This window comes from Andrena cerasifolii, chromosome 9 (assembly GCF_050908995.1).
Source record: "Andrena cerasifolii isolate SP2316 chromosome 9, iyAndCera1_principal, whole genome shotgun sequence".
NCBI lineage: Eukaryota > Metazoa > Arthropoda > Insecta > Hymenoptera > Andrenidae > Andrena > Andrena cerasifolii.
In genome coordinates, this window is record NC_135126.1 from 11,636,057 (window position 1) to 11,648,296 (window position 12,240).

The 12,240-nt window shown below is 49.1% G+C and overlaps 1 protein-coding gene across 1 annotated transcript in view; it reads right to left on the minus strand.

Annotated features, from left to right (window-relative positions):
• Positions 1-81: 81 nt before the first annotated feature.
• Positions 82-12,240, minus strand: part of LOC143373295 (protein Fe65 homolog) — a 147,991-nt gene continuing 135,832 nt past the window's right edge. Inside the window, exons 5-16 of the mRNA XM_076820427.1 lie at positions 9,447-9,599; positions 7,430-7,659; positions 7,120-7,238; positions 6,930-7,042; positions 6,649-6,847; positions 6,440-6,567; positions 6,325-6,330; positions 5,985-6,235; positions 5,692-5,894; positions 5,434-5,610; positions 5,197-5,335; positions 82-4,996 (exon numbers count right to left, since the gene is read on the minus strand). Coding sequence (XP_076676542.1) covers positions 4,974-4,996; positions 5,197-5,335; positions 5,434-5,610; positions 5,692-5,894; positions 5,985-6,235; positions 6,325-6,330; positions 6,440-6,567; positions 6,649-6,847; positions 6,930-7,042; positions 7,120-7,238; positions 7,430-7,659; positions 9,447-9,599 — 1,741 coding nt within the window. The 3' untranslated portion in view covers positions 82-4,973. The remainder of the gene's footprint in view (positions 4,997-5,196; positions 5,336-5,433; positions 5,611-5,691; positions 5,895-5,984; positions 6,236-6,324; positions 6,331-6,439; positions 6,568-6,648; positions 6,848-6,929; positions 7,043-7,119; positions 7,239-7,429; positions 7,660-9,446; positions 9,600-12,240) is intronic.

Sequence of the window (12,240 nt, forward strand, 5' to 3'; positions counted from 1 at the left end):
GTATAGACTTTCAGAAGGGGTGGGTGGTGGTGGTCGGAGATGAAGGTAAGGGAGAGCGTTCTTAGACGAATAACAACGAAGTTGAAAAGAAACAAATAGGCATTTATTCACAAGAGGCAGGTGTAGTTACAGTAGTTTCTCATTCTGTCGCTTTTATATATATATTTATATATATAATATGTATATATACGTATATATATATAATAGTATCTCACGTCCGTTTATAATTATCGATCGGTCCAACTACGCAATATAAATGGGCATGAACAATGGGGGAGGGGGCGGGTGCATACAAAGTGTTTTTTTTTTGTCCTTTCGTACACTCTAAAACGACGGCGGCGCTCGACGTCAGTTATGAAACGAAGCGTCGCTCGATTAATATTCCTCTCCGCTCGTCAGAATTTCTTCTCGACTCGCGATGCGCGCAGCAAGATTCTATTCTACAAAGAGACGAGAAAAGAATTTGTAAAAAAAAACAGTTCTGCGTTTCAAATAGAATCTCGTTGGCCTCCTCCCGGTAACGGCATATCCGCGTGATATATTTCTGTGCAACGTCGACTCGAATCGACCGTCTCCAGTTCTGCATTTCTTTTCTTTTTTTTCACCTTTAACAGTCACCGATCGCGCGTCACTCGGAACGCGATCGTCACTGGCGAGCATTGTTTCCTCTCCTTCTCCCCTTACCCTCGGTAATTAGTCGATGGTAACAATATTTTTATTTAGAATATTTATATTAATACGCGACAAGACGACGACGGCGATTTCCTCTACGCTTTCCTCCCCGTTTCCTCTTCGTTCACCATCTTCACCAACGCGACCGATAATGACGGTGATACAACAATAGAATTAACAATGAATCGATGAAAGCGTGATCGGTGATCCGTACCATAATGACAAGGTCGAAATCGAATAAAACGATGACTAGGGATGTTCGCGTCGCGGGCGAATCTGAAAATTAGCGTTTCGTTTGCTTGAGATTCGTCGAAACAATCGAGTGAATCGAGTCCAGTATATTGAACTCCCATAAATGTATAGAGAGGTACGTACTCTTTCTTGTTTTTTTTTCTGAAGACAGAGAGATAGAGAAAGAGAGGGAGAGAAAGAGAGAGAAAGAGAGAAAGAGAGAGAGAGAGAGACACTATAATTATCAATGAAGCATCGTGTTTGTGCAGAACAACTCTTCTATCAGTTAGATCGCATTTCTTCTTCTTCATTAAGGATATTACACGTCACAGTAAATATAGTTAGGTTTGCACTATTCTATGTCAGTTACAAGTGGCTTCCCTTCTCCGTTACCCTCCTCCACCTCCTTTCACAACCTCTTTCAACCTCTTTCAACCCTCTGGTCGGTAGTTTCGTTTTATCGATACTCTCGTGTCCCCTCCCTCCCCCTGGCGACATGTCAACACCTATATTAAGGAGACAGTTAAGCTACGCGCAATTCGTGAGTGTGTGTACGTGTGTCTGTGTGTATGCACTTTTAATTGTACGCCCGATGCACGTGTCGACTTTACGGTGTGCAAACGACGTGTCCTTAACCCTTCAACCCCGTCATCGACAATTCTTCTTCCTTCCTTCTTCTTCCCCCCTTTAGTCTCTTACTTTTCTACACAGGTGTATAATAATATTTACATTCACACCGCGTCATTAACCCGCGCTCGTCGAGGCTGTCTCATGCCACCCCCGATCGCTCGCTCTAACTTTTAAGTTAAATATATAAATTCAACAACTATATATTTATATTCGTATGTACGTGAGGGTTTGTGTATATATACATATATATGTATATGTATATGGATATACATAGATATATATATATATACATATGAAAGCAAGAAGTCGTATCAACGATATATTCAGTAGCAGAGGAAACGTCACCTGGTACTTTAGTGTAAAACTGGTTTCCGGAGAGTATCTGAAGCGCGGGTCGCACGGGAGGCCTCGTCGCGCGACGTTTCGTTAAATCTATCGTTCGTGACACGGTTCTCAAGCCTACCCGCGTACAGATTCAGACTGAGCAGATTGTAACGGAAGGAACGCAAACGATACAGGTGAAAGGGATATCCGTAGCGACGGAACGAAAGGGAGCGTCCAAGATGGCTCGACTGCTCCCTCGAGGACGTCCCCTTTCGAGGCAACACTCAGCCAAGGGACGAGGCGTTTCGCATACGCGGCATCGCCAGCTCTCTCTCTCCTGAAACACATCCCTACGTGTTCCTCCTCCGTTTACGGTAAAAGGCGTGGTGCGATCCTCGTAACGCGTATTCATATGTACAAATAATGATCCAGCTTCGCCGATTCTATCTCCCGTTACGTCCTCCAATCTAGATACATAATTGTCACAACAGCATTCTTCATCAAGCACATCAAACCTCACGCACACGGCCCTTTCACCCTCTCGCACACTCTCACGCTCTCTCCATTCAAGCCTCACCCAACCCTTCCTGCCACCCTTCCTCTATCTAAACGCTACGTAGAAATATCTCTTCGTTCTGGGTCCCGCACAACTTTGTATTCATTCGCAATGACGATGGCTCCCACGGCGTGGCCGTCCTCGATGGACGACGAGGGTGCGCTGCGAGCAAGAAAACCCTCCCTCCCCTCTAAGAGGACCCTTGAGATCCCTCCACCCGGAGGGATTGTCGTCGCTGGGGACGTTATCGTTCGTCTACCGCGCGAGCTTTCTTGCTGACAGTACGCGCGTGAGTGTCGTCGCTCATTGTCTCATCTCTCTTTGTCCACTGTAGGTGGTTGCAACCACTCTTTTCTGCTCGTTCGACGCATTTCAATCGCTCGCCAGAGGTCTGCCGTGATCGCAATAGCCAGAGCAGGATATATCGGAGGCTCAAAGTCTTTCCCTCCATTAGGAATCGTGTCAGCCTTCGCCTCCACTCTATCATTCCGTCGAATCGATGGAGTATTTAAATGTTACCTTGGGCGTGACCCTTCGGTAGCCCTGAGCGGTCAGAATCTTGCCGCCCTGCTATAGGGATCATTCGACCAGAGGCGAGGAACGCGATCCAACGAGCGGGGACTCGAGTCGTTGACTTGTACTTCCGAGGACAGCTCGGCAGCCGTTCGCGTCAGCCAGTGGTTCCATCCGTTGCAGCCGAAGCAGCATGATCGCGACGTCGGTTTACATAAATCGTCGCGTGTCTATCGCGAGGCTATCGTACGAAAATAATCGGAGGGGGAGGGGACGAATTAGGTTCGTTCGTCTGTACAATTCGCTGCGAAACTTCTGCGTGGGAAATGGCTACAGGCTACGCGGTAGAAAACCAATCGAGAAGGGAAAACGGGCGCACGCTGGTTCACGGCTTGATTATCTAAGCTAGTGATTGACATTAGGCATAGGCGAGCGCTTGTCAACGAATTCGTTCGGCGACGAACTTCCCCTTTGGATCGTCGATGCCGTGCCAGTATTTTACGCGCGTGCACGTGGTGAGAAGTGGGTTTGCCTGCTCTCTAACTCTACGGTCGCGCGGGGAGCGCTCACGCGAGCAAGGCGGGTGCACGTGCGTGCGACGAGATATCCGCGGAGAACGTACGCGCGCGTAACATTTCTGCGAGCTCACGGCGGATAAAGCTCTGTGGACAAAGTCGTTGGGCGTCTTGTGTCGCGAAACCTTTACTATCGTTATAATGTTGACGGCAATTGCAGCTTCTGCGTGACGGCGATAATTACTGTTCAGCGATGCGCGGTTACGAAGACAACGATTACGTTATGCACCGTGAAGACACGGTTAAAAGGGTAGTTAGTCGCTCGTGTAGGCGTTAGCGTTATTGCACGCAGTGATTGTGCGTGCGATAATAACGTCTATTGCGTGCCAAGATCTGTACCCCGTGGCTTCGCTCGTCCCTGTCTCTTCTTCCCCCGTGGATTTTAAAGGACGGTCGCGCTAACGTCTCTGTCGTGTCGCCCTCGTTTCGCAAGGTGCAAGCTCCTCTATAGTTGGCCATAAAAAATAAACTCCCTCTTACCTGGCCGTGTGTGGTACGTGTGTGTCTGTGTGTGTGTGTGTGTACCGTGTGGTGTACTCGCGTGGCTTGCTGTGTGGTACGTCCCTATCGCGTGTTCTCTATAATACGCGTGACGCGCGAGAAGTTGCCGTGACCTGGTCATCCTCGCCTCGCCTCTCTAATCTGTACACCCGAGAATACACGTGTTATAAGTTATACATTTAAGCTCCCTCTATAGCTTGTCTCCTGCCTGTATAATCCTTCGAATGCCTCGTGGATACGCTAGAACGCTACATCAGTCATCCCGCAACACTCACGCACCGTTCCCCTTTCACTCCTCCCGGGCTCCCTTTAAATCCGCCGCGAATTTACTAAGTTTTAGCGCGATAATTACCACCCCCGTATATACAGATTCGATCGTTACTATCTCGACACATCCACGCAGGACACTCTGCGCCCTGGACCGTCGCGCCTCTCGCCCGCGCGATCAGTGTGTTGTGTGTGTGTGTTTGTGTGCGACTTGACGCCCAGGCACAGGATCTCCGGTTTTCTAAAGGGACGCCTCCACCTCCAGAAGAAAATCCTGCTTCCGATTACGTGGGGCCGAGCCACGAGCTTCTCGCCGTTCCCCTCGACATTCATTTTACCCCGTGATCAATTTCATTTCTGTCAGACACTGCGTTTAACATACATAACATCATATCGACACACGTAAGCGTAGTCCACTATAGCTGTGGTAATTAGTATAGCACTCTGCAGAATTCACGATTCAGTCGTTTGACGGGCAAGGAATTGATTTCTTCCCTCTCGGTATCGCCGTTCCCCTACGGCGCCCTGCACCAATCGTCCCCCTGTCCCTCTTCTAGGGATTGCTCTCCCAACGGGCGAGCTGAATACGCCTGTTGTCCAGAGAGGGCGAAAGGAGCGACCTCAGCGACGCGCTCGGCGGCGATCCGCTGAAATACTTCAGGGTCAGGGGCGACTGCAGATGTCTGTGTCTGATCACCTCTCGCTCAGCAGGCAGCGGCCAGAGTTCCTGCGCAATCACCGAGAACAGATCGACTAGAACGCACGTGGTCGGCTCACCTCGATCGGCGACAAGTGCACGTGGAACGCGGGAACGTAAGCTTAATACGCGACCGATTGCCGCCGCGTCCCCTTTCTTTTTCCTTATACTTTATTGCGGCTGAGCCTGATCATTTACCTGCAGCGAGAGAGCCTCGTCTCAGGACTCACCCTGCTTATTTCTACGTCCAGTCAGAGAGCCAACCAGAGACTTGAGGGTGGCACCGAGGCCCCTTCCGCTCGGAGTGTTCAGGCTGCTCGCGTTTCTGAAGCCCTGCGGGTGTGCGTCTAAGCATTTCTGGTACCTCAGCTGCACGAATAAACGGAACAGGTTAAACGCTTGCGCAGCTCAAACGGACAGGTAGGTAATTAAACGAAGCTAGATAGTATTTCGAACAAATCAATCACCTTGCAGGCGGCTTCGATAGTTTTGCAAAGAGCTCCGCTGCTGGGCTCGCAATTGAAGACGTGTGCGATGAAGAGATCTTGCGCGGTGTGCATTATGAAGGCGCATTGCTTCACGTTCTGGCCAATGCCGAGGAACGACAAGTAACGTACTCGACACTCGGTGATTAGCTTCTCCTCCTGAAACATAAAGCCGTCCCAAGATTTTACTTGACTTCCAGGTGTTAAGAGTCAGTGGACTTCCTAGGCTTGCTCACTTACGTTCGGTGTGAGGATTGAGATCATGCTGGGTGCGACAGCAACGTTCACGTTTCGCCACTGATTGAGAGGTGTGTTAGTTACGATATGATCTATCGCGTCGTTCAGAACCTCCATGCCAGTTGCTTGTGTCACTTGCATGGATCCGAGGTACTGTGCTCGCAGCACCTTCTTGGGTTCCTCCATTGGCGTTGGGAAGGATTGCGCTGCGAGTAGAGCAACGTGCGATTATTCAACCCGTAGATACAATTTATCCCATCGCTTATCTTCCGCCTTCGATCCTCTCCGATACTCACTGACTAGTGCTTGTCCGTTTCTGTGGAAGCGTCGGTGCTCCGTGGGCAGGTTGGTGGGTCTTGTGGCCAGGCTCGTTCGGCCGTTGATGTCCACCGGTTTCGCCAGATTCTGGTGCTGCGATCGCTCGATCATGATCTTCTTGCAGATGTCGCGGAGCGTGTTCGCGATGGTGCGCGCCGGTATGTCGCAGCGGAACACGTGGCACATGTGTTTCCGGGTGGATCGGTCTCTTGCCACGTAAGCGAAGTCCCTGAAGACAGGTATTTAATTAATTTACTGCCAGCGCAAACACCAGCTCGGTAAATGTTATCGTATGCAGTGTCTGATAAATGTGATTACCTTTCACTGTGGAGGCCGTCGGAGAAGAAGAGTCATGAAAAGAGTTACGGTCGTGTAATTAAGAACGTTCAATTCTCAATGCAATCGGCGTTCAAGGATTCAAGAAGACACTTACCGGCAGTGATCTCTGCCAACGCCCCACACTCTCACCGTGTGAATCGGCTGTGTATTGAGCACGGTGAGGTTCTCCGGGTCTATCAGCTTCAGGGCGCCCTCGTCCAGGTCCATGAACAGGTCTTTGCCCTGGCAAGTTCAAAGTTAAACGCGATACAGTCAAAGTCTGGTTCAGACATCGGTATATTTAGACAACAGATCGGTACTAACGTCACCCCATCGTCCAACGACGTCCAGAAGGTCGTTTCTACCAAGAGACAGGTCCACGATGCATTTATTCACAGCCTTGCTGCTTCTTTCCGGCGTCAGATCCTCCTCAGCGATCTCTGTCCAGCCAAGAGAGCGCACCGCGAATCTGATGGGCTTGTCTCTGCCCTCGGAGTCTGCTCTTGCGGGGTAGCTCCTTCGCCTAAAGGGCAAGTGGCAGGTGAAACGACTCTCGACAGGGACGCGAAGTAGAGGGGCGGGTGTGAAGGTTGACGGTATCTTACTTGAGTGCCAGCTCCACTTTTCTTTTGCTTTCCAGCTCCTGGTCCAGAGCCGAGCTAGTGTTGCTTCGGGTCACGGTGTTCACCATGCCGCTGAGAGTGTGGAAATTATTTATCTGTAACAACGAGGTACATCGGCCATTACCAGCGGTGCCATCGTACACCTAAGAAGCCGCGCGTCCATTGTACTCACGCTGTCGTTGTCCTTGACGAGGCTTCTGCGTGACTCCCTCTTGGAGTGCGGTGGTGCCTCGGGAGGTTCCCTCTGTATATTGCCGCTCTTCACGTGCCAATAATAAGGCCCATTTTCGTCTGAAAGGAAATTCGATCGTGCATCACCTTGAGAGGTATCAGTGCTCTCTCTCTCTCTCTCTCTCTCTCTCTCTCTCTCTCTCTTTCATTTACTATAAAGATCCAGAAACTTCACTTATTATCGGGTAGGTTTACAGAGGTTCATCGATGTCTAATCTATCGCATCGGCAACCAGACGCGCGGATACCCACCCTCGTGCTTCTGCCAACCAGGCGGCAGATTCTCGTCTTTGTCCTCGGAGTCTGTGCTGTCCACCTCCGACGGCTTCTCCTGGGTATTATTCTGCAGAGTGGCATTGTTCTTTTGATCCTTGGGCTGCCTCCGTTTCACAGGAACCGCGTACAGCTCGCTGTTCAGCACACCCTCGACGTGCGGCACTCCGCCCATGTCTGTCGTCTCGTTGTCCGCCTTCTCGCAATAACTGTAATATCGAGGCCACGCAATTAAGATATTGCGTTCGCAGGACCCGCTACGCTCCTCGCCGCGCTAACTAGGCACTCTCGTTTACACCAAGGATTCTCGGCGCGAGCCCGAAGCGGTTATCGTTCAACAAAAGCCACGGGGTAACTACGAAGCAACAAGGATTCTACTTCAATCTCGCTTTCACGAGCGACAATAATACGTATCGAGTTTCTTAGCGAACAGAATATTCTGCTGATACACATCCCTGAAAAGCTCTCCCCAAGAGGACTCGAGCAATCCTCTAGGTCTACTTTTCAGAACATTCCCCCCCGCTTGCCAGGATAAAAACGCGATCATCCGATTCCTTTTGAATTCCTCTTGATGCGAGCTTTCCAAGGTGCGCATCAATGACGCCCCCTTGGCCCGCAACCCCTCTATACACGTAACGCGGTCTCTGCTGTCTCTGAGTACAGTATGAAGCCATCCCGTCAGGCAACGACACGATGGATCGTCGTCGTTAACATTTACTTATCGCCGTTGACGACGCGCCCGTCATGATGAATCGGTGCTCCCGCGTAATTGGCCATCGGACGGCTCGTAAAGTTTTATCGATCACGGCGGCGAGCATCGACGGAGACGAATCGCGTTCGCCGCTTATAGCGCGTCATCGAGGCTACTTACTGGCGCATCCTTCGCGATTAATCTTGCCGAGCGCGACAAAGAGACAGAGGGAGAATAGGAATCGCTACAGGTGGGATCGAAGTTGCACGAGAGACTAGCAAGTCAGCCAAGTAGACGGGGATCGTTCTCTGCGTCGAGCAGCTTCTCCAGCGAGTCCGTCCCTCTACTTTCGCTGCGTTTGCGAGACGCATGACCTACGGGTTGGGTTCGTCTACGCGGATGAGTAGCAAGTTCTACTTGAAAATTGAAAACAGTAAAAGCGGTGCACCGACGAGCAAACATTACCCAACATGAGCTCCGGGCGATTCGACTTCGTCCTCCCGATAGATTCTACGCCTACTTTCTAGCGAAAAGGCGCGGCTTTGAGATCGGTTTACTTTCTAACGCGAGGAGCACGGAGGGACAAGGGTCTACCAGCGTGGGAGAATTTTTACCCCGAATCCTCTCGACGGAACGGACCCGCTCGCTTCAGGGAAACCCGGGCGAAGAACAGGCGAAAATGAGGCAGCGGGGCGCGGGGAGGAACGCGTTTGACTCCGTTAATTAGGGAACGTCTTTAATGAAACTTTCCTGGCAACTTCCGATACAAACTTGCCCTCGCTTCTCGTTACTCTAAATTGCAATTTCTTCCCGGTCCTCCCGAGCGGGGCCGGCGGTGTCGTTGTAATCGACTTAATCTCGCGTTCAACGTTCCCTCGAATGGTCCTCCGTCCGCGCGAAACTTCGTCCGACCCTCGTGACCGTTGCATGCAATGCTCGGCGTACTCGCAGCCACAACTTTGTAACACTGCTGTACACGGGGGGGAGGCAGAAAGATAAGCAACAGGAGAGCTCGGGGTCTCGAGTTTCCTAGGGAGCAGCGAGGAGCAACGATCCGCCCGCAGAAAGCTCGCGATTAGAGACGTAACGCGAACGGTGGCCGTCGAACTTAGGTCGCGAGCGATAACGGCGCTGGCGGCTACTTGCAAACGGGGGAACAGCACACAGCGGCAGCAGTAACAACAACAACGTACAACAACAACAATCAACAGTAACAAACAGTGAAGCAACAACTCGTCGGAGAAACGTGTGCATTAGTGGTGTAAGGGGGCCACGAGCTAGGAGAGAGACTCTGGTCGTACGTACTTTATCGAATCGGACAGATTCGCAGCGTCGATCGAGCCCGCGGATCCTGACTGAAGGGTAGGCAGAATCGAGGAGGAAGACGGCGACGATCGAGGATTCCCGTTGAGGGTGTCGTCGACCAGAGCGGACTCCGCTACACCCTCGCTGCCGTACCTGAATCAGCACGTTCGCGAACGCATTACTCGAAGGGAATCGGTTCGTCGTTATCACCGCGGTCTCCTGCGTAACGATCGAGTTTCTATCAATCGGCTACGTTAACAGAATTCCACTGCGCGAGTAATTACACTGCATTATTATGCGAACGTTCTTTTTATAGATTTTTTGTTGTTGCGGGAACGTACATAAGTGGCGTTTATAGTGGGGAATGGATACCACATTGTTCGCTGGACTGTTGTTTACATTATCATATTGATGCGACTATTACAAAGTCATGAATGCAGGGTAATTATGATCCGAGCGGATAACTGTTCGCCCGCGGCGTTTTGCATAATTAAATTACGATTTACGCGCGTTTACCGTATGAGCTGTGTCGGTGGGTATTTTTTTTTGGTAATCAATGCTAGTGGGAAAGGTGTCGTTGTATTGCAAATGTATTACATTACGGCGAATAGAGGTTTTCCTCGTTTCGAAAGTTTCAAGAAAATACCCCTTCCTGAAAATTGGGGAGTACTGCAGCGCAGTACTATCGACGATACAAAAATTCAATTTCCGTGGAACATCCTCGAAGGGATGGGGAAAGTTTCGCTGGGAGGAATTCTTGGAAATCGACGTCATCTTCCTGGAATCGATATTCCCTGTACTCTCGCGCCCTCTTTACTAAAAGATCGGTTTATACAGAAAAAGTAGCCTCATATTCTAAGATTTTCGAATCACGTAATTCTTCCAAGAATTTTCAAGTATTCCCACCGTCTCTATTAATGCTATATACTTCTATTTCAAATCTCGAGATACGTAGACACTCCTCCGCAAAATCCCCCAAGCTTTCTAATTGCAAATTTCCTGGGAAATATCGTCCAAGAATTCTCGAAATTCCCTTCCTCCTTAGTCTAACGCACTCCTGATAGGAACTCCGAAATTCGAGGAAACTTCCCGCGGAAGCTCTGGAATTTTAGAATCACGAAATTTCTCAGTAACAGCGACACACTTTCCTCGCATTCCTGTATGTACCCGATAGTTCCCTTTCTAGATTCGGACACGTAAGATCTCCGAAAATAGCGTCATTCTCAGTCCCAAGTGTCTCGAGATAGTCGCAACCTTAAATATTAATCATAAAATTAGCGCGAGCCCCGATGACACGAACGAATCGTGCTTTCCTCGCGCTCCCATCAGTTTGCCCCATTTTGAAAAAGAAAAGTAATCTCGTCGAAGACGCGACCGAAAGGCCCCGGACGAGGGGCTTTGGAAGTTGGCCGAGTGAGAACGGTATCGGGCGTTATAAATTTTCCGGCGACCGAGTACGGACGCTTAAGGAGTTACACCTAGTCAGGCGGCTGAAAAGAGGCGAATATTTGTGAATTTTTTTTGAAGAAGCGGAAGCGTATATTTTTACAAAACTTTTTGCGCTTAGAAGAGCAACATTTAAGGAACATTTGGTAATTTTTTCGTAGAAAAATATTTACGTTTATAATAAACTAACAACCGACATCCAAGAAGCATTTTTAAAAATTTGGTTTTGCGGTGAGCACTGCCATTCGGAACCTAAAATCAAAAAACAAAAAAGATTTCTTTAGTATATTAATGTATTCTCAGGTTGACGGAGAGAATTTACCGAAATATTAATTTAAAACAATTTTGGCTATTTAAAGTTGAAATCCTGATTTTCGCAATCAAAAATCAGGATTTCAACTTTAAATAGCCGCCATTTTGCTTTAAATTAATATTTCGGAAAACACTAACGAAATCTTTTTTTGTTTTTGATTTTAAATAATCTGGTTCCGAATTGCAGTGCTCACCGCAAAAGCAAATTTTTAAAAAGGCTTCTTGGATGTCGGTTGTTATTTTTATTATATCGTAAATATTTAGCTAATACATGTAAAACGTAAATATTTTTCTACAAAAAAATTACCAAACGTTCTTTAAATGTTGCTCTTTTAAGCGCAAAAAGTTTTGCAAAAATATACGTTTCCGCTACTTAAAAAAAAAATTCACAAATATTCGCCTCTTTTCGGCCGCCTGACTAGGTATAACCCCTTAAAGACGAACTTAACTGACCGTCACGGGCGGTGCACGTTGCCGCGCAGAAATTACGCGGCTGCAAGGAAGTGCCATTTTAATTAACGATCGGGGAACGGAGCCAGGCACCGACGTGGTTAGTACAGGGTCGCTAACCATGTCGAAGTAATTAAGGGATTAGCCGAGCGGTTTGCTGACTAACGCCCGCTCGCCTCTCCTGAGCCTCGTTCAGGCCAGTCTTCAGAGTTTCCTTCGAACCCCGGCCATCGAGCTCTCGATTCTCGATCAGCACTGAAACCGTAATTTCGCCGCAAACGCGTGGCAAAACTTGGGGCAACGGTACGTGCTTTCCGAGAATAATAGCTACTCTTCTAGCTTCTACTCCTTACGTCTACGTTACAAGATACATCCGTTGCTCAAACACAGCGATTGGATCGGTCAACACTCCGACACCGCCAGATAATCGATGGCAATGAAAGTTGTTATCAGAAGCCGATAGGTTATTAATTCAGCGTGTATCAAGGGCACGAGGGAAGGGGAAGATGGATTGTTCGGTAGATTCCCGATCGTTTTTGACAGCGCGAAACCCGATCCTTTATCCAGCCCGGTGGCCCCCAGCCTG